This window comes from Equus asinus, chromosome 15 (genome assembly GCF_041296235.1).
Source record: "Equus asinus isolate D_3611 breed Donkey chromosome 15, EquAss-T2T_v2, whole genome shotgun sequence".
Taxonomy (NCBI): Eukaryota; Metazoa; Chordata; class Mammalia; order Perissodactyla; family Equidae; genus Equus; species Equus asinus.
In genome coordinates, this window is record NC_091804.1 from 24128208 (window position 1) to 24148474 (window position 20267).

The 20267-nt window shown below is 45.7% G+C and overlaps 1 protein-coding gene across 5 annotated transcripts in view; it reads left to right on the forward strand.

Annotated features, from left to right (window-relative positions):
- Positions 1 to 20267, forward strand: part of EFCAB8 (EF-hand calcium binding domain 8) — a 65610-nt gene that overhangs the window by 32056 nt on the left and 13287 nt on the right. For 2 of the 5 annotated variants that reach the window (XM_014845076.3, XM_070485742.1), the window contains 7 exons: positions 1089 to 1316; positions 2066 to 2136; positions 2919 to 3123; positions 3939 to 4148; positions 5322 to 5456; positions 12392 to 12613; positions 13160 to 13297. In XM_014845076.3, coding sequence (XP_014700562.2) covers positions 1089 to 1316; positions 2066 to 2136; positions 2919 to 3123; positions 3939 to 4148; positions 5322 to 5456; positions 12392 to 12613; positions 13160 to 13297 — 1209 coding nt within the window. The remainder of the gene's footprint in view (positions 1 to 1088; positions 1317 to 2065; positions 2137 to 2918; positions 3124 to 3938; positions 4149 to 5321; positions 5457 to 12391; positions 12614 to 13159; positions 13298 to 20267) is intronic. The other 3 variants (XM_070485743.1, XM_070485744.1, XM_070485745.1) reach the window with 3 other exon arrangements.

A 20267-nucleotide genomic window follows, 5' to 3' on the forward strand; every position in this document is an offset into this window, starting at 1 on the left:
AGGCGGTGGGGATTTGATGGTGGTGTGGGTGGCAGGGTGCGGACGAGAGGCAGCCCTACAGAGGGGCCGGCCCAAGAGGATGTCGGAGCCCCACTGCTTGGTCAGGGGATCCTAATTCCTCCAGGCCTGTGTGCCCCTGGCCACTGCCTCGGGTCTGTTCTGGAGGAGCCACCTTGCTTACACGGAGGGTAAGATGGCACACTGGGTGTGGCTGCTCTGCAAGGCTCTCAGGGTGGGCGCTGTTCCTGGGTGCCGTTTTCCCGGGAAGCCCTCGTTCGGCTTTGTCCACTGTGGGAAGGGAGGGAGGCCCAGGCCACAGACAGCACCCTGGTCCTGAGTAGAGATCTCTGGGTCAGGCAGGGCAGCTGAGCACATGGTTTCTCAAGTGTAGGAACAGAAAGGGCTCCTGGGCCCTCTGCCCACTCCCATGGTGACCTCTTTTCTGGCCTACGCTCCAGGCAGGGCAGGCTGCCTTACCCTTGGCCACACGGGGCCAGAGCTCACCTCTCTGGGCTTCTCTCCCATCCTGGCTCCGGCACCACCATCCTGCATACCTTAGGGCTCTTCAGTGCCTTCAACCAGCTTGCAAAAACATCCCTCCCCCAGCTTTCCTGGATGTTCTCAGCAGGAGGGGTCTTCTGAAACAGCCTCGCCTGCTGCTGTTGCCTTGTTCTGGTTGTGGTGGCAGTAGATGTTGCATCAAGTCCTGTGACCATCCTTTACTCTCAGCGTTTTCCTATTTAGGGGGCAGTTAGCGTTTCCCGTTTTTTGTTTTTCCTATGATTAATGATGCTTCAGTAAACGTCTTCTCCAAGTTAGAGGTTATTTTCTCTGGATAGATTCTGATAAATGCCGTTTCTAAGTTAAAGGGGATTTCACTAAATTGGTGTCTTCTAAAAGAGCTGTGCCAGTTTGCTCTGCCCTGTGCTACAGAGCAGAGGAAGGCCTGTTTCAAGAGGGGCTTCTCCTGCAGCAGGGGCCCTGAATGACTGTCTTCTCAGTCTAAAGCCAGCCCGACGTGTAGAGGCCGCCCCTGGGAGTGGGGGCGCTCTCCTCACCAGGAGCCCCAGCCGTGTGCTCCCCTGCAGGTGGTGAGTGGCTGCCTGAGTGGCATAGTGAGCGTGTGGGAGATGGTGACGGGCAGGAGGATGCTGGAGTTCTCTGTGACCGGTGACGAGGACGTGGAGCTGACTGCCATGTCCCTGGATGAGTCGGAGCGGTGCCTGCTCACAGGTTTGCGGGACGGCACCGTGAAGATGTGGAACCACAGCATCGGCGAATGCCTGCTGACCTTCCCCTCCCAGGATCAGCTGGAGGTCAGTCCGGGTGGTCAGCCAGGGCCGGGGGCACCTCTTGAGAAGCACAGCACAGCTCCCATAACCCGGGGACATAGTATTTTTTGTGCCACCCTGAATGGCTGTGCATAGACAGCCTGGCTTTGTGCCTCCCTGAACCTTTGTGTCCTCACCTATAAAATGATAATAGGTGACAGGGCCTGTGCTTAGTACCTGTCTACAAGTGTCGGCTCCTCCTTCCTTTCTTCTTAGCCCACGGCTGAGGGCTCTGGATTGCGTTTCTAGCTGGGGTCGGGTTCAGAGGCACCCACGCTCACCCCTCCTTGGGAAATGCCTGCCAGGGTTCTAGGGATAGTCTGTGGGTGTGGCATGGAGCAAAGCCAGCAGTCCCTCTTTGGAACTTGAGCCCATTACTAACACCTGTGACACAGCCCTTTAACCAGCTCAGAAGGAGCACTTGGCCAAGCAGCCAGGGGTTTGGTCCAGATCCTATCGCTCAGTTACTTACCTGAGCCAAGTCACTTGTCTGTTTCCCAGTTATCCCCCTAAATAATGCACATGGATGCCTACGCTGTCTGCCTCCTCCAAGTCCATCAAGTGAGATGATGGGATGTGAGAGCACTCTGAGAAATAGATGGTGGCACCACCTCTGGGGGATTCTCGTCATCATGGAGAGTCTGGACTTCTTGCTTGGTACCGCTAGGAAGACGTTCAGGGCCCGGGCCGTTTTCTCTGAGGTGCCTTAGCATTCTTTCTTTCATCTTCAACAGATTAGTGGGATTGTCCATATGAACAATGTGTTCTACGTGACTGGGTGGAGTAAGAGAATCACTTGTTTCAGGTGAGTAGCAAGGTGCGTGTGGGTGGATAAGGGCAGCTGACCATTCTCTCTACTTCCAACGGGCTCCTCACTCCTGGCGTTGCTGCTGGTTGGAACTCCAGGCAGGAAATGAGTGATGGGTAATGTCCAATGCTTCATCTACTGATGGATTTCTTCATCACTTCTTGAGGCTGATATGTTCTAGACTTTGTGCTAGGTGCTGGGGTTGGGTATAAACAAGGATGGAGTCTCCGTCTTCCTGGGGCTTCTAGTCAGAGGCAGAGACTAATCAAATAACTTCATTTCTATCGATAAAGTCTGCTGAGTTTCTACGGGGAGGAGACGGCAATCTGATTCCGCCTTAGGTGGTCAGAAAAGGCTCCTCTGAGGATGTCGTGGGTGGAGTGGGATCTGAAGAATGAGCAGGAGAGGTCTCAGTGAAGCAGCGAGGGCTTGGGACAGAGGAACATTCCAGGCAGGGGAACAGCATGTGCAAGGCCCCTTCCTCTCCAAAGGGCCTTTCCAGGGCCGTGGTCTCCCCTTCTTTAAACCTGAGTCCTTGCTCGAGTGTCTAAATGGGGTGAATCTGTAAGATTAGTTTCTGTAAAGCCCCAGGACAGGGCCTTTATAGGAGGCACACAGTGGGTGCTTAGTAAATGAGGTCGGTGGGGCAGGGCTTCAGCCTGCTCCGACGCCTGAGTGTCCTCCTCTGAGTCGGCTCCCAGAATCCTAAAGGCCTCGGTGTTCCCCGGGGGAGCACTAAGGCTGCTCTCTCAGCTCTCCTGCCTCTGGCATGTGTGCAGGTTCCACAAGGCCAAGCCAGTGCTCTTGTCCTACCACTGGCAGACCTTCCACAAGGAGGACGTCCTGAGCATGGCCAAGTACCAGAACCAGTTCCTCGGGACCTCCTCCTACAACGGGGACATCCTCTTCTGGAATGTCAGCATGTTCAGGCCCATCTTCAATTTCAATGCTTCTGAGAGCCCCTTGCCCTTGACGCCCAAGAGGGTATGGTCAACAGGAACACCCCTCCTCTCTCCTTTCTCTCGGCTGTGGGCCTGGGGGTAGGGAGCACCCCGGGAAGGAGAGGGGACTGGGGGGACTTGTTCTGGAGGAGATTGGGAGCTACGTAGGTAGGTGGTAGTTTCTATAATTCTCCTCAGTTGACAGGTGAGGAAACTGAGGGACAGAGAGGTTGAGCATCTTGCCTGAGGTCACAAAACCAAGGAGTGATAGATCCAAACCTAGGCAGTCTGACTCCATGCCTGGTGTGCTTGTCTTGTTCTCTCGGGTAGATTACCCTGTCCTTAAGGTGGCTCACACCTTACCCATTGCTGTTACATGTTACCACTCCAGGCTCACTGAGCTCGCGTGGGCACCAGGAAACCCATACAGTCTCTGCATTACTGTATCTTTGCAGATCAAAGCTGGAAGGGGCCTTAAAGGCCACCTCATCCAGTAGTTTTCCAAATGTGTTGAGGGGAGAGGCTAGGAGGCTATTGCAGGGGCCTCTCCCAGAGGAGCTCAGCTTTCTATCAATCTTACACTTTGGAATTTCCCTTAAGATTAAAAACAACCTCAAAAACACTTGGAAACCACTGTCCATTTTACAGACGGGGGGACTGAGTTCCTCATGGGAACAGTCTCTTGCCTGGGGGCACTCAGGGTTATAAGCTCTGTTTCAAGGCCTTTATGGGTCCTGCATTTCAGGGAAGTCAGCCCTGGGGCCCCTGGAGAGCCATGTGGTGGCAGCGTGGGGCCAGGCACTCTGCACTTGCCTTTGGGACACTGCAGTGCCTCAGGCTGCTCACTCTGTGGCACAGGTGCGAGCGGCGGACGACTTCCTGGGCCAGATGCACTGTCCCAGCAAATCCTGCTTGCGGCTGACGTGGGCCCACAGGAGCTCAGAGCAGCCCCAGGACTCCAGTGAGAAGACTGTGGCCAATGCCAACCTGAGACGGACCCTGACGTCAGCCCCCCCGGTGATGAGACAATCCAGAGACAAGGACCCAGACAGGCCTGTGCCCCTGCAGGTGGGAGCGAGTGCCGAACCCAGCCACCACCCTCACTCTCCAGACCCCTGAGTTTGCTGTTGTGTGTTTGTTTTCTCACTTGGAGGAGATTTTTCTGGAGCCCCTTTAAGTCCGTCAGTTCCCTTGTCTTGAGCACGGACAAGGCCCCTCCTGATTAGGCCCACAGTGTCTAGCCTGCTCTGCTGCCTCGAGCCTGGGCACAGTCTCTTCCCAGAGCACGGCTGATGCCAGACCCCAGGCTGTGCAAGCTTGGGGCCGGGACTTGGAGGGAAGACAATCCAGGGAGCCTACACCAGCGGTCAGGTCCTGGGCTGCTCTCTCAGGCCTCCAGCTCACGTTGCCCCGGTAGAGAGGAGGCGCTGGGCCTGCCTACCACCCCCAGCAAGTCTCACTGCCCTGGGGACCGGGCTCAGGGGCATGAGGCCCAGATGCAGGGGAACCACTTCCCTCCTCCTCTGAGCCCTGGTCTCTGCCCCATGGTTAACCCTTCCAGGCTGGACTGATGGTCCTGTTTTGGGGGGAGTAGGGGGAAAGAGCAGGGGAATTGCTCTCGCTACTCACAGGGGCGGTTTGGCCTCAGACCTTCAGTACAGTAATCTTGGGTGGGGCTTGGGGAGCCAGTCCAATTCTTTCAGCAATTGAAGTCTGATTCCAGTTCCTGGGAGCTGAGGCTTGAATGAGAAACCCCACCTTCCCCAAACACGCAATCCTAGTCAGGCATAGCAGCCCAGACCTGGATCCCACATGACCTGCTAGAACACGGTTCTGCTGTGAGATGCTCACACTGTACGTTACTATAAGACGCTCATACCACCTTCGAAGTATTAGGGCCGCAACACTGCGTTCAGATCTTCTAGAACCTTGGGTATATACACCCCACGATCCTCACCTTTAGCCAGCTGTCTCTTGTGGGACTGAGAAGGGGGCTTCCCCAAAGGCAAACTCAGGTCTCTGCTCTGAGAGTGGAAGCTGCTGGTAACTTAAAACGAGACTTGCCAGCCTCAGAGTGGATCAGAGGATCCGTCAGATACTGGCTGTACCTTTCACAGCGTGGTGTGTCTACTCAATGGGGCTGGGGTGGCTGCTCTTTCAGCATCTGCCTCTGGTCTTTGTTCCCCCGTAGGGTAGGGGGACCCCCTCATGATGACCTTGGAGGCCCATTTTGCTTTCCAGAAACCTCTCAACACTGGCAGCCCCAAGCCGTCAAGAATGCCCCGTGGCACACAGTCACTTTTAACAGAGGCTGAAAAGAGAAAAGGGGAACTCATGAAGAAGATATCGCTGCAGTCCAATGCATCGGTGGAGAAGGTTGTCCAGGCTTAGGCAGGGTCTGGGGTGTGAGCCGGGGGGTCAACTGTTGGGATGGGGCCGGGAAATGCAGTGCCTATGAGCCTGGGGGACCTGAGGGGCCCAGCCTGGTTCTCCCCAGGGCCTGGAGAGGCATGGAGGAGAGGATGGTGCTGCTGAGGATTCTGGCTTCAGGGCTGCTCTGTCTGGGGGGTGCTCCCTGGGTATGGGGGTTCTGTCTAGGGAGGTGACCAGTGTCCCCTCCTGGTTGGGGGGCTGGACTGGGAGGTGGGAGAAGCAGCATTCCCAGAATCCCATTAAATGCCCTCTGGGGCTCTGTAGGGTGTTTGGTACAGCACATGAGTGCATCCAGTCCTCTGTTCTTCTCTCTTCCTCCTGTGCCTTTCCCCTTTCTGACCCTGGATGCCCCTCACTGTGTCACCATGGTTGAGGTGACCCCTAAGGCCCCTTCCGGCTTTAATCTGCAGAGATAGTGTAATTCAGAGACTAGGTTTCCCAAGTCCTTAACGTGAGCCCAGTGAAAATACAAATCAGAGTTATGTTAGGGTGGGCAGGAGTGCCCCTCACCCAGCTCCAGAGACCAGGCACTCAGGAACAGGGGAGCAGTGCCCTGCAGAGCCGGGTCCTGTGGTGGGGGAGTGGAGGGCTCTGAGGGGCTGGATATTCTCTCCTCCACGTTCTGAATGTGGTTTCCTCTCTTTTATTTTGTTACATTTTTATTGTTTTGATTGGCACCTGAGCTAACATCTGTTGCCAGTCTTCATTTTTTCTTCTCTCCAGACCCCCCTGTACATAGTTGTATATTCTAGTTGTAGGTCCTTCTAGTTGTGGCGTGTGGGACGCCGCCTCAGCATGGCTTGACGAGTGGTGCCGTCTTCATGCCCAGGATCCGAACTGGTGAAACCCTGGCCCTCTGAAGCAGAGTGTGCGAACTTAACCACTCAGCCACAGGGCCGGCCCCTCCTCTCTTTTAAAAATGCCTTTAACTAATGTTCCTCAGCATAAACAGGAAGGTTGGCAATGAATGTCAGCTCAGGGCCAATCTTCCTCACCAAAGAAAAAAACCCTTTAAAAAAGCTTTAAAAAGTAATAATGCTGATTGGTAAAAAAAGAAAGACAGAAAGAAAGAAAAGAAAAACTACTTTGTGTGCAAAGTAAAAACTAAAGGTCCCCTGTGTCTCCCCACAGTCCATGCCATCCCCACAGTAGTCACAGTCACTGCTGACGGATTGGTTTAGCTTGTGTCCTTTTTATTTTTAGACCAGTGACATAAAATTATAGCTAAATTATAGCTGTCTTGCTTTTTCGTTGTTTAATTGTGTATCCTGGATATATTTTCACACCAGCAATTTTTATTCAGCTTATTCTTTTGTTATCTCATTCTTTTTAATAGTTGCACCATGCCCCATCGTTTGGAGGCATCATAAACTGTTAAGCCAGTCTTCCACTGATAGGCAGGTTAGTTCTAGTTTTTAACTTTACATGCTGCATTGCACTGGACATCCCTGTGCATACATTTCTGTGCACTTGTGTGAGTATCAAAAGGATGGATTCCTGGAAGCAGAATTGCCCAGAAGACCCCGTCTCTTTCAACCTGTGAATCCGATCGGGGACTTACAGCCCACCTTTGGGTTGGTGACCTCGTCCTGTCAGGGCACAGTTATTCATTGAGCGTCTCCATGTGCCGGGCACTGTCTGAAGTGGGCTTACTTCTGATGCTGACCCTTGCCCCTGGCTCCTAAGAGCTCTGTCTTCACCCCCACTGCTCCTTGACCTGCAAAGTCTCTTCCCTCTGAGGAGCTGGGGGGCAGATAGAGTGACACTTCTCAGGATGGTGCCCTGGAGAGGGTCCAGAGCTCTTGGGTCACCCTTGGTCCCGGCCTTTCCTTAGTGGACGAGGGGTGGGAGTGGGCTGGGGCAAGGACACCTGGGAGAGTGTCTCGTCTGTCTGGTCTTCCTTCTCACCATTTCTGTCTGGCCTCCGAAGACTGTGGGGTATGGCAGAAAGGGCACTGGGAAGGAGGCAAGGACATGGCTCCAGGCACAGCTGTGTCCCTTACACTCTAGATGAGGTCCCGTCCTGGGCCCTCTCCCTAGTGGTGAGGACCAAAGAGGTCGGAAGTGGCAAATTGCTCTGAAAGGTATGAAGCCCAGCCCGGGTGTAGCCTCAGCTGCTTCTGAAGGGGCCTTTAGTCCCTCTGTGGTTGGCTCTGTGGTTGAGAACCATTGGGACCACTGGACTGAGGGAGGCTGGAATGCCCAACCTCAGTCCAGCAGCTCTTTGCAAAATGAGCAGAGGGATACGTTTGAGGTTTCAGGGACCAGGTGCAGAGTGCAAAAGGAATAGTGTCGGTTACCTGCCTCCCAGCCACACGGGTCCCACTCTGTCCTGCCTAGGGCCCAGCGTCCTGACTGTGCACACTCCTGACACTGGCCACACAGCCCCAATTGTGTGCTCCCTTTGGGGCCTACGGCCCTCTCTGAGGCTGCCACCATCCTTTCACCTCACTCCCGCCAGCTCTAGCTGTCCTAGGGCAGTGCAGGAAGGCTTGGGGAGGAAGCCTCAGCTTTCTGCAGTTCAGAAATAGGAGCTCTTTGTGGCATATCGTTTTGGTGAATCCTGTGCAGCTATGAGGAACCCCATTTTAGGGGAAAACTTAATGATCTGGAGTATGCGTATTACAAATTTTTTAAAAAATTTGAATTCATAATAGTTTACATCATTGAGAAATTTCAGTTGTACGTTATTTCTTGTCTGTCACCACATAAGTGCTCCCCTTCACCCCCTGTGCCCACCCCCCACCCCCCTTCCCCTGGTAACCACTGAACTGGTTTCTTAGTCCATGTGCTTCTTTATATTCCACATATGAGTAACATTATCTGGTGTTTGTCTTTCTCAGTCTGGCTTATTTCTCTTTGCATAATTCTCTCCAGGTCCTTCCATGTTGTTGCAGATGGGGTGATTTGTCTTTTTTTCTGGCTGAGTAGTACTCCATTGTGTATATATGCCACATCTTCTTTATCCAATCATCGGTCGATGGGCGCTTGGATAGTTGCCATGTCTTGGCTATTGTGAATAGGGCTGCAATCAACATAGGGGTGCATATGTTACTTTGGATTGTTGATTTCAAGTTGTTTGGGTTGCTTATTACAAAACTTTAAAAATTTCCTTAAAGTATAGTAGTGACTACTACAAAGTATCAAATGTGCGTCTTTGAGATTTATTTTTAAATGCCTATATACTATATATACACACAGGTATGGTTTTGGTTTTCAAACAAAACTGGGAGCATTTGAGACTGTAGTTGAGCTGTTTGCTTTTTTTTGACTTAGCCATGTACAGTAGACGACTTCTCCTCTCAGTGCCTGCATGTCTATCTACTTCATTCTTTTTAATAGCTTCATACGGGGGGCCGATCTAGGTTTTTTGGAGCCTGAAATTTGTACAATTTGGGAGTCAATCTTTAAGAAAAATAACACAAAATTATGCACAAAAAATTAGTACAAAAGTGAAAATTTGTTTAGAATGAGAAAACAAATGACAACAAATTCTGAAGCCTTCAACGCTGACAATTAGAGCAGTCACCAAATGTTGCTGGTTTTCCCAGGACCTTAGAAGGGGCTTGAACTTGACCTTCACCTTGAACTTCATGAACTTCACTAGTAAATCTGCCCCTGGCTGCAGTGTGTTTTTTTGGATTTGCCATAATTTACTTAATGAATGCCTAATTGACAGACTTTTAAGTTGTTCCTAGTTTCTCACTATTACGAACAATGGTGCAATTTGAGATCCTTATGGATCTGTCTGTGCAGTTATGCCAGATTTCCCAGAAGTGGGACTAGTGGGTCAGCAAGTGTGCACAGTTCAGGCTGTGATCAGTCGTTGGGGTGCAGAATTGGCCACCTCAAGATATGTCTCTTTGGCGTGAGGATTATTTTGGGTTGGTTACTTTTTTTTTTACTTTTTATTGCGATTATGATAGTTTACAACCTTGTGAAGTTTCAGTTGTACATTATTATTTGCCAGTCATATTGTAGGTGCACCACTTCACCCTTTGTGCCCACTCCCTACCTCCCTTTACCCTGGTAACCACTAATCTGTTCTCTTTGTCCACATGTTTAACTTCCACATATGAGTGGAGTCATACAGAGGTTGTCTTTCTCTATCTGGCTTATTTCACTTAACATAATTGGATTGGTTACTTTTAAGAAAGTGCAGATAGGGGAGAAGCTCTGAAAACCAAGTAGAAGTTACCTTTTGTAAGAAACATTTACATTTGTAAGGGAAGTCTCCATCTGTAAGATCTCTTCCTCTCTATACCAGGAAGAGGGGGACGACCTTATCTCTAGAAACTCTTATCAATGTGGAAGGCAAGGACTTAAATCTGCATAATAACCTTACACTTGTTTACTGTACTTTTTCTGGTAATCTCCCGTAACTGACTACCCCCACCCCAACATCCTCCTTTGTCTTTAGCTGAGGATGATGTTTAAGGTGTTGACCTTGGCCATTTTTCTTGGGTTTACTTCCATGTATACATATTATCAAACTTTGTTTGATTTTCTCCTGTTATTCTGGCTCATGTCAATTTAATTCGTAGACCAGCCAGAAGGACCTAGAAGGTAAAGGATTGTCTTCTTTGCGTACACATCAGGCCAGTTTGCTCTCCAGGGAGACTGTGATGGTCTCCATTCCCTTCAACAGCGTGTGCATCTGCCTTTGTCCTCACACAGAGCCAGAGCTGGACAGCAACCTTTTCTTAATTTCTGTCACTTTGGTAGGTGGAAAATAGCATTGTTTTTTGATATTTCTTTGACTATTTGTGATGTTGAGCTTTTTTTATATTTGTTAGACGTCTGTATTTCTTCAGTGAATTTAAATGTCTGTTCATATGCTTTGTCCATTCTTTTTTGTATTAATTTCTTGGAGCTCTTTATATGCTCTGGAAATGAATCCTTGGCTTGTTGTATTTTTCAAATATTTACACTTCATCTGCCTTTGTGGTATCACACTGAAGTTTTAATTTTTATCTAGCCATCTTTGTTATTTTCCTTTCTGACAATAGAGAAAGGCATTGTTTATGTCAAGATCACAGGAAAATTTGTTATATTTTCTTCTAGACATTTATGATTTTATATGTTTTTAGTTAGTTTTTTGTCCCATCTAAGTAATTTTATGTAAGGTGTGATGTATGAATCTAATTTTCTTTTTCTAAATTGGTAGCCAGTTGTTCAAATACCACTTATTGAACAGTTTACCTTTTCTCCACTGGCTTAGGATTCCATCATTCATACATATTATAGCAGTTGAAGTGGGGAAATTTCCCTTTCTTCTCTTCTTGTGTTCTTATGGCTGGACTAATAGTAAAATTGATGCAAGACCAGATTAACAGGAGAAAAACCCAGTTTAATGTGTACATATTGGAGATCACAGCGAAATCCTGCTCAGAGAGTGAACAAAGCAGGCAGTGTATATGTATCTTCCACACAAAGAAACAAAAATTTGTGAGGAATTGACAGGACAAAGACACTTAGATTTGAGGTACATAAATAGTGAAGAATTTAAGCAGAATTTAGGCTTGAGGTCGTTAATTAGCAAGGTCTGTTTATGCCGGCTCCTCTGTCCTGAATCCCTGGCTCTGGGGATCAGGATGCAGGGAGAGCGCCTCTCACAGAGGAGATTGATTTCCTGCCTTCAGGGGAACAGAGACAGCTGGGTCAGACTGCCCTTTTTGTTTTTCAAGTAACTTTAATTCAAAATAATCAGTATGCTATTGTAGGATATTTTGGGGTGGCCTATCCTGGGCCCCAGCATAGTCTTCTGTAACCTATTCTGGATCCTCTCTATTGTTCCATTGGTATATTTGTCTATTCATGCATGTATATTTCATAATTTTAAAAGATCTGGTAAAAGTCTTTGTAGACAATGCAATCAGAAAAAAGCTAGAAGGAAATGCATTAAAATCTTAATGGTGATTCTTTCTGGGATTCAGTGGGTAATTTTAATTTCTTTTCATCTGTCTGTGCTGTCCACGTTTTGTATGGTGCACAAGTACACTTGCATGAAGTGAGGAAATGCTTGCCCTTCGTTGTTGCTTTAAGGACTCCTGGTTTTGTGACCTTGGCACCTGGGCCAATGGGAAGCAGTTTGAGCGTTTTGTTTTAGATCTCTATGACAGTTAGGAAATAGGGTTTTTGTTGTTGGTGGTAGTGACTTGTTTTAGGGACACATAAGCCACCATACTATAATTTCTGACTCAGGAGAGGTGGGGAGGCCTCTCACTTCACCCCCCATGACCAGACTCTCTGCCGCATGCAGGGTGGGTACCAGGTAAGCGCTCTCTTCTCATGCTCGTCTTGCAGTCACTTCCCACAGTGGCCCCCAAGTGGACCACAGGGGTGACATGTAAGGTGACAGTGAGCAGAGGGGGGAATTAGCAAAGGGCATGGTCAAATCAAGACTTGAAGAAGAATTTGGATAAAATGCTTTCTTGACAATTGGCTGGAAAATATGAGCATATCACCTAGAAATGTATGAAGAGGAATGAGTTCGTTCTCCAAATCACTTTGAGTTGAGTTACAGGACTTAGAAAATCTTGTGTGAGCCCAGGACAAATCAAACTTGTGTGTCTTCATTTAATAACCATTCATTGGTCATGTGCCATGTGTCAGGCACCATTGCAATTGCTGAGGATAAAGTACTAAACAAAAAAGGACACAGTTCCCTAGCCTCAGGGAGCTCATAGTCCAGCAAAATGCTCCTGTCACTAGCCAGGTAGGAAAGGTGGTGTCCCATTACCATTCTCACTGGGCATCCAGGAAGTTGGGGGACCAGTTGGATCTGGTGATTGGCCGGGGCCCCTCAGCACCGTCGACAGCGGTTAGGGTGAGCCCAGCAGGCAGCACTGCTGAGCAGGCTCACATCTTTTGTACAGATAATCTTCCTGCAGACCAGGCCTCGCCTGCCACACGCAGCCGCCCTGCTGAGCAGCTGCGCGGATGGTTGCATCTATGCCTGGTCCATCCATGGGAATGGTGGCCTGCTGGGGAAGTTCCCTGTGGACTTGGAAGACAAGTGGGATGTGGTTGTGGGCGCCATGGCCACTGATGAAAATGACTGCATCCTTGTCACAGGGGATAATAAAGGACACATCAAGGTGAGGAAGAATTGGCATTAAGATTGAGGAGCTGGCGTCAGCCAAGTTCTGGCCACCTCTTTGCCACATGTGGCCCTAGCCTAGTCCCTACTCCTTCTGGCTACTGGTTTCATTTGTAAAACAGTAGAGGGTAGGGTGGGTTACCTTGGAAGCCCTCTCCTGCTCTGATGTGCCCAGTGAAATGAGGGAGGGCATGATTCAAAAGGGCCTCCAAGAAGCCTTCCCCAGTGGGTCCTGTGCTCCATCATTCTCTTCCTACAACTCCTTCACCCTCCAACCATGCATCTGATCTGTGATCAGCTGTCTCTGGAACTGATTTCATGCATTGTGAGACATGAGGCAAGAGTATCTTGTCCTTGGGCCAGTCACACCCTTTCTGCCTGCTAGCTGAGATCCCGTGGGCCCCTTCTGGCTCTGAATGTCTGGGTATCTGAGAGGTGTGAGTAAGAACTGCCCCCTAAAGTGAGGAGAAATGGTGTGGGGGAGGGCCCACAGAGTGAGCTGGTGTTGGGGTCACTGCTACAGTAACCCACACTTTGTGCCTAGATCTGGGACATCAAGGATTACTGCATACCCACTGACAAGCGGTCATCCCAACACAGTGGAGTAAACAAGTTCCAGTTCTTAATTCCTAAACGGATCCGGACCAGCCTCCCATACTACGTCCCCTTGAAGGAGAAGGAGGTAGGAAGATGATTTGGATGGTTGCTCAGAAAAGTGCCTTTGAGCCCCATTAATGAGCCAGGACCACAGTTCTCTCACTGAGGCTCTGAGTCTCATGTTTCCTGTTCAGGGTTGTCTGGTTGATGTAGAGAAGTTTCTGTTAACCAGAAGTCACCCTTAACCAGTAAAACACAAGTGTGCACACATTAAATACAACCACATGCATATGTAAACACACACACGCACACACCCATTCCTTGTGCTTTGATCTTTGCAATGAGGGCCCTGGAGTCACGAATTCTTTCTAAAAATAATGAAAATACTTATGTATTTCCTTGAGTAGGTAATTCATATACATAGTTCAAAAATCACTTGATATTTTCCTGATGACTGCTGAAGTTGAGCACCTTTCATTAGTTATCAGGAAAATGCAAATTAAAGCCGCAATGTGATGCCACTACACGCCCACTAGAATGGCTAAAACTAAAAGATAGGCAATACCAAATGGTGACAACGATATAGATCAGCTGGAATTTCCCTTGCTGGTAGGAATGTAAGTTGGTGTGATTGCTTTGGGAAACTGTTTGGCAGTAGCTTCTAAAGCTGAATGTATGCCTACTCTGTGGCCCAGCGATCCCACTCCTACGTTCATACCCTAGAGAAATCTGTTCTCTAAGAAACGTGAATAGGAATGTTGACAGGATTACGATGTGTGATAACTCCACATTTGAAACACCTCCAATGCCCATCAACGTAGATAGAAAAATAGATTGTAGTATACACACTATGTAGAATAACATCCAGCATTGGAAGTGAATGATCTCACAACCATTTGCTACAAAATGAGAAATTCTTCAAACAATTTAAGTAAAAGAAGTCAAACACAAGAGAGTATATCTTGTATGTTTTATAGTTCCATTTATGTCAAGTACAAAAACAGGCAAAACAAAGCTATCCTATCAGAAGTGATTATCTTCCTTGGGGGTTGGAGTGGCTGGAAGGAGTGAGGTTCTAGGGGCCGGACAGCTCTCTGTTTCCTTACCCAGGTCTGATCATACCATCACATTCTGTTTGTAAAAAATTCATTCAGTGGTGCATTTATGATGTGTACATTGTCCTGTATGTGTGTTATACATCAGTGAAAGTTAAAAAATGAGGCGGTGTGCAAAGGCTCGTGGTGAGGAGTCGTCTTAGTCCCACTGCTGTCCTCCCCCAAAACCAGTCCTTGTTCCCGGAATTAACCACTTCTGTTGATTTTTGTTTATTCTCCTGGTGTTTACTTGTGCAAACACAAATGTGTAAAGTTATTTCCCTCTTTTTTTTACATGAAGGTAGCATGTCATACACACAGTACTCACTTTGCTTTTTTATTTTTTTTAAAGATTGGCATCTGAGCTAACAACTGTTGCCAATCTTCTTTTTTGTTTTTTCCTTCTTTTCCCCAAAGCCCCCCAGCACATAGTTGTATATTCTAGTTGTGGGTCCTTCTAGTTGTGGCATGTGGGACGCCACCTCAGCATGGCCTGATGAGTGGTGCCATGTCTGCGCCCAGGATCCAAACCAGTGAAACCCTGGGCCGTGAAGTGGAGCATGTGAACTTAACCACTTGGCCATGGGGCTTGCCCTTACCTTGCTTTTTTTTGCTTTCTTTCTTTCTTTTTTTTGAGGAAGATTAGCCCTGAGCTAACTACTGCCAATCCTCCCCTTTTTGCTGAGGAAGACCAGCCCTGAGCTAACATCCGTGCCCAGCTTCCTCTACTTTTTATATGTGGGACGCCTGCCACAGCATGGCTTGACAAGCAGTGTATAGGTCCGTACCCAGGATCCAAATCGCCGAAACCCGGGCTGCCGAAGCGGAACGTCCGCTCTTAACTGCTGCGCTACTGGGCCGGCCCCTCACCTTGCTTTTTTAACTCTATAATATATCTTGGCGATTTTTGCATATCAGTACATTATTTTTTTATGGCTGTGTAGTACACCATAGGATATATTATTGATATAATTCCCTTTTAAGGGAAATTGAGATTGTTTTCAGTCTTTTGTTCTTAGATAAAAGTGAATAGTGAATATATTATTTTACATATGTGACAAAAATGTCTGTAGGATAAATTCCTGGAAGTGGGATTGCTAGGTCAAAGAGTTGTATGCATTTTCAATTTTGATAGCCATCTTGCAGTCTTAGGTGCCTCTTGACTCCCTGCACAAATATATTATGTCTAGCCTAGTTTCAGTAAGAAGAGAATTTCACTGCATTCAGATCTGTTGGGAATTGGTTACCCATGGATTCAGTATATGAGGAATCTACAATGTTAATATAAGCATTATAATAACAACAATAATGTGTCATTTATTTACTATGTTTTAGTGATTGTGATAAGTGCTTTTATGTATCTTCTCATTGAATCCCCATAATGACTCTGTGAGGGAGATATTATTTTTCAGATGAGGAAGATAAAACTGAAGAGCTGGAGGGACATGTCTAAGCTCACACAGCTGCCAGTTTGGACCTGAGAGTAAACCCAAGACTGTCTGACTCCGGAGTCTGTGTTCCTGACCATCTGCTCTTAGTTTTATACGGATATACTTTAAACAAATTGGGATTATATTGTATGTAACTAGAATTTCCTATATCATCAAATATTTTTTGAAAATCAAGCTTTCTAATGATTAAATAATATTTCACTTTATAGACCTACAATCATTTATTTAACTTGTTACCTATTGTTGGATAATAGGATGGTTTCTAACTTTTCATTGTCAAAAAATGACAGAAAATGGACAAATTCTTAGGAAGATACAAACTACCAAAATGGGCTCAAGAAGAAATAGAAAATCTGAAGAAATAGAAAATCTGAATATAGCAAGTAAAAAGATTGAATTAGTGATAAAACATCTCACAAAGAAAGTCCAGATATAGATGGATTCACTGGTGAATTCTAACAAATACTTAGAGAAGAATTAATGCGACTTCTTAAAAAATTCTTCCAAAAGAACTTTCTGTGAGGCTAGAATTACTTTGATACCAAAATCAAAAACATCACAAGAAAATAAAACTACAGACCAATATATCTTATGGATAGAGATGCAAATATCCTCAACAAAATACTAGCAAATTGAATCCAGCAACATATGAAAAGGATTAAACGCCATGACCAAGTGAGACCTATCCTAGGAATGCAACGTTGGTTTAATGTCCAAAATCAATATGGCAATGTTATGCCATATTAATTGAATGAGAAACACAAGACACATAATCGTCTCAACAGATGCAGAAAAAGCATTTGACAAACTCCAACACCCTTTCCTGATAAAAGCACTCAGTTAACAAGGAATAAAAGGAAACTTCTTCAACCTGATAAAACGTATCTATGAAAAACTCACAGCTAATATCATACTTAATGGTGAAAGATTAAATTCTTTCCTCCTAAGATCAGGACCAGGATGAGGATGTCTGCTCTTTCCGCTTCTTCCGGCGTTTTACTGGAAGAGCAGTTAGGCAAGAAAATGAAATAAAAGACATCTGGATTGGAAAGGAAGAAGTAAAACCTTTTTATTTTCAGACGACATAAATCTTATACATAGAAAATCCTAAAGAATCCACTAAAATCTATAAGAACTAACAAATTAGTTAAACACGGTTGCATGAACAAGATCAATATACAAAAAATCAGTGTATTTCTGTACATTAGCAGTGAACAATCTTAAAATGAAATTAAGGAAACAGTTTCAGTTGCGATAGTATTAAAATAGAATAAAACATTTAGGAGTGAATTTACAAAAGTAATGAAAAACTTGTACTTTGAAAATTACAAAACATTGTTGAAAGAAATGAAAGAACACCTAAATAAATTGGAAAAAATCCTATGTTCATAGATTGGAAGATCTAACCTAATATGGCAGTATTTCCCAAATTGATTCAATATAGTCTATATCAAAATCCCAGCAGCCTTTCGTGAAGAAATTGACAAGCTGATCCTAAAATTCATATGAAAATACAAAGTACCTAGAATAGTCCAAAAAATCTTGGAAAAGATGAACAGAGTTGGAGGACTCACATTTCCCAATTTCAAAACTTACTGCAAAGCTACAGTAAAGATAGTGTGGTACTAACGTTAGGACAGACATATAGGTCAACGAAATAGAATTAATAGTTGAAAAATAAACCCTAACATTTCTCATCAATTGATTTTCAACAAGGGTGCCAAGACAATCAAATGGAGGAGAGAATAGCCTTTTTAAACAGATGTTGCTGGGAAAACTGGATATCCACATCAAAAGAACAAAGTCACAACATACACAAAAACGTACCTCACAACAGACACAAAAATGAACTTCAAGTGGATCATGGACCATAAGCGCTAAAGTTATAGAACTCTTAGAAGAGGACAAGAGAGAAATCTTCACAACCTTGAGTTAGGCAGTATTTCTTAGATATGGCAGCAAAAAACACAACAAAAGAAAAAATAGATAAATTGAACTTCATCAAAATTTAAAACTTTTGGCCTGAAAGGACACCATCTAGAAAGTGAAAAGGCAACCTGTAGAGTGGGAGAAAATATTTGCAAATCATATATCTGATAAGAGACTAGTATCTAGAATATAGGAAGAACTCACACAACTCAACAATAAAAGAGACAACCCAATTGAAAAATGGCCAAAGGATCTAAACATTTCTTCAAAGAAGACATCCAAATAACCAATAAGCACATGAAAAGATGCTGAACATCATTAGCCATCAGGGCAATACCTATCAAAGCCACAATGAGATCCCACTTCGTGCTCATTAGGATGGCTACAGATAATAAGTGTTGGCTAAGATATGGGCAGATTGGAACTCTCATCCATTGCTGGTGAAAATGTAACGTGGAACAACCGCTTTGGAAAACAGTTTGGCAGTTCCTCAAAAAGTTAAACATAGAGTCAGCCTATGACCCAGCAGTTCCACTCCTAAGTGTATACCCAAGAGAAGTGAAAACATATGTCTATACGATATCTTGTACACGTGTTTATAGCAGCATTAGTCATGATAGCCAAACTTGAAAACAACCCAAATGTTCATAACTGATGAAAGGATAAATTGTGGGCTATCACTACATTGGAATGTTACTGAATAATAAGAAGGAGTGAAGTACTGATACAGGCCACAGCCTGAGAAGCCTTGAAGACGGTGTGCTCCGTGAGAGAACCCGGTCACGAAAGACCACATCTTGTATGATTTCATTTATACAGACTGTCCAGAATTAGGCAAATCTATGGAGACAGAAGTAGATTATGGGGTTCCCAGAGCTGGGGGTGGAATGAGGAGTGACCGTGAGTGGGTACAGGCTTTCTTTTTGGGGTGAGGAAATGGTCTAAAATTGATTGTGATGGTGGTTGCAAACTATGTGTGTACGAAAAACCACTGAGGTGAGCACTTTGGGTAAATTGTGTGTGAGTTATATGTCAGTAAAGCTGGGTTTAAAAGCTGTAAAAATGATGGAGCAAATAGGCTTTTTCACAAGTCTTTTGTTTGTAGTTGTTTATCTGCAAGCAGTTTGTCCCGAGGAAATAGTATGTAAAAGAACGTAAATCTTTCTCAGGACGTTAATGCGTGCTGCCACACCACGCTTCCGAACATTGAGAGTTTTGTACTTTATTAGCCTGTCTTGCTTCGTCCTTGACGACATGAGGTATTTGTTATCAGCGGTATCATCTGAAGGAGGGTCCCCTGGGTCCATCAGAGTGCCTTGCTTATTGAAGGCATTCAATAAGTGTTTATTGCCCATTTTTCTATTGTGGTAACCATCTTTTGTAAATGATGTATAATCATTTAAAAATATATTAAAAGATATTAACTCATTGTCATAGGCACTGCAAATATTTCCCCCCAGTTTGTCATTTGCCTTTTAATTTCATTTATGATGATTTAAAAATTATAATATTTTTTTGTGGTCAATTTTTCCTCCCATTGTGATATTTCTCATTGCCTATCACTTTCTTAATTCAGAGATAAGTAGTCACTCACACTTTTCTTCAGATTTTTCTTCATTTTTCTTTTTTGCTGAGGAAGACTGGTGCTGCGCTAACATCTGTGCCAGTCTTCCTCTATTTTGTATGTGGGATGCCTCCACAGCGTGGCTTGATGAGTCGTGTGTAGGTCTGTGCCTGGGATCTGAACCAGTGAACCCTGAGCCACCAAACTGGGGCATGAGAACTTGACCACTATGCCACTGGGCTGGCCCCTCTTTGAGATGTTTTATGGTTTCATTAAAAAGAATTCTTTGACCGTTCGAGTGTTTCTTTACTTGTAAGACATGTGACAATGATGTGAGTTTCTCTAAATGCTTACTCAGGCATTCCAGCACTGTTTGTCTAGTCCTTCTCTCCATCACCGCAAGTCTTCCTGCCCCTCTTATCTTACACCAAAGTTTTATGTGTATATTTGGGTGGTTTCTGAGCTCTCTATTGTCTTCCATTGTTCTGTTTAAAGTTTTATTATTGTGACTTAACAAACTTGAATATGGTAAAATATGTTCCTCTTCAATTATCTCGTTTTATTTAAAAATGGTCTTGGATATTGTCACTCAGTTTCCAGTTCCGTAGAGTTTATTCCTTCATAGTATAACGTGATACATCACCCCCTTACTCACCCTGTTCTCCTCCCAGTGCCCAGCTGAGTATCTTTAGAGGAAGACCTGGGTTCTTGTCCTAGCCCCATCACTTTCTAGCTAGGTGGCTTTGGGCTGTTACTGAACGTCCCTGTCTCTCCTCTGTGAAATGATGAGACTCATGTTGTGATGTTCCACTGGAAGAATCTGTATGGAGGTACTTGGTAAACAATATAGCAGTATGCAAAGGCTTTTTATGATTTTTCCAAAGGAGCCAGTGGGGGCCAGAGGAGTGCTGGGACGTACTTGAGGTCACCAGAAAGTTAACATGGGAATGGTTCCGGAGCTAGAACCCTGGCCCGTGTCCAGGGGCCCTTCCAGTGGGCTCTGCTGCCTCCAGTCCT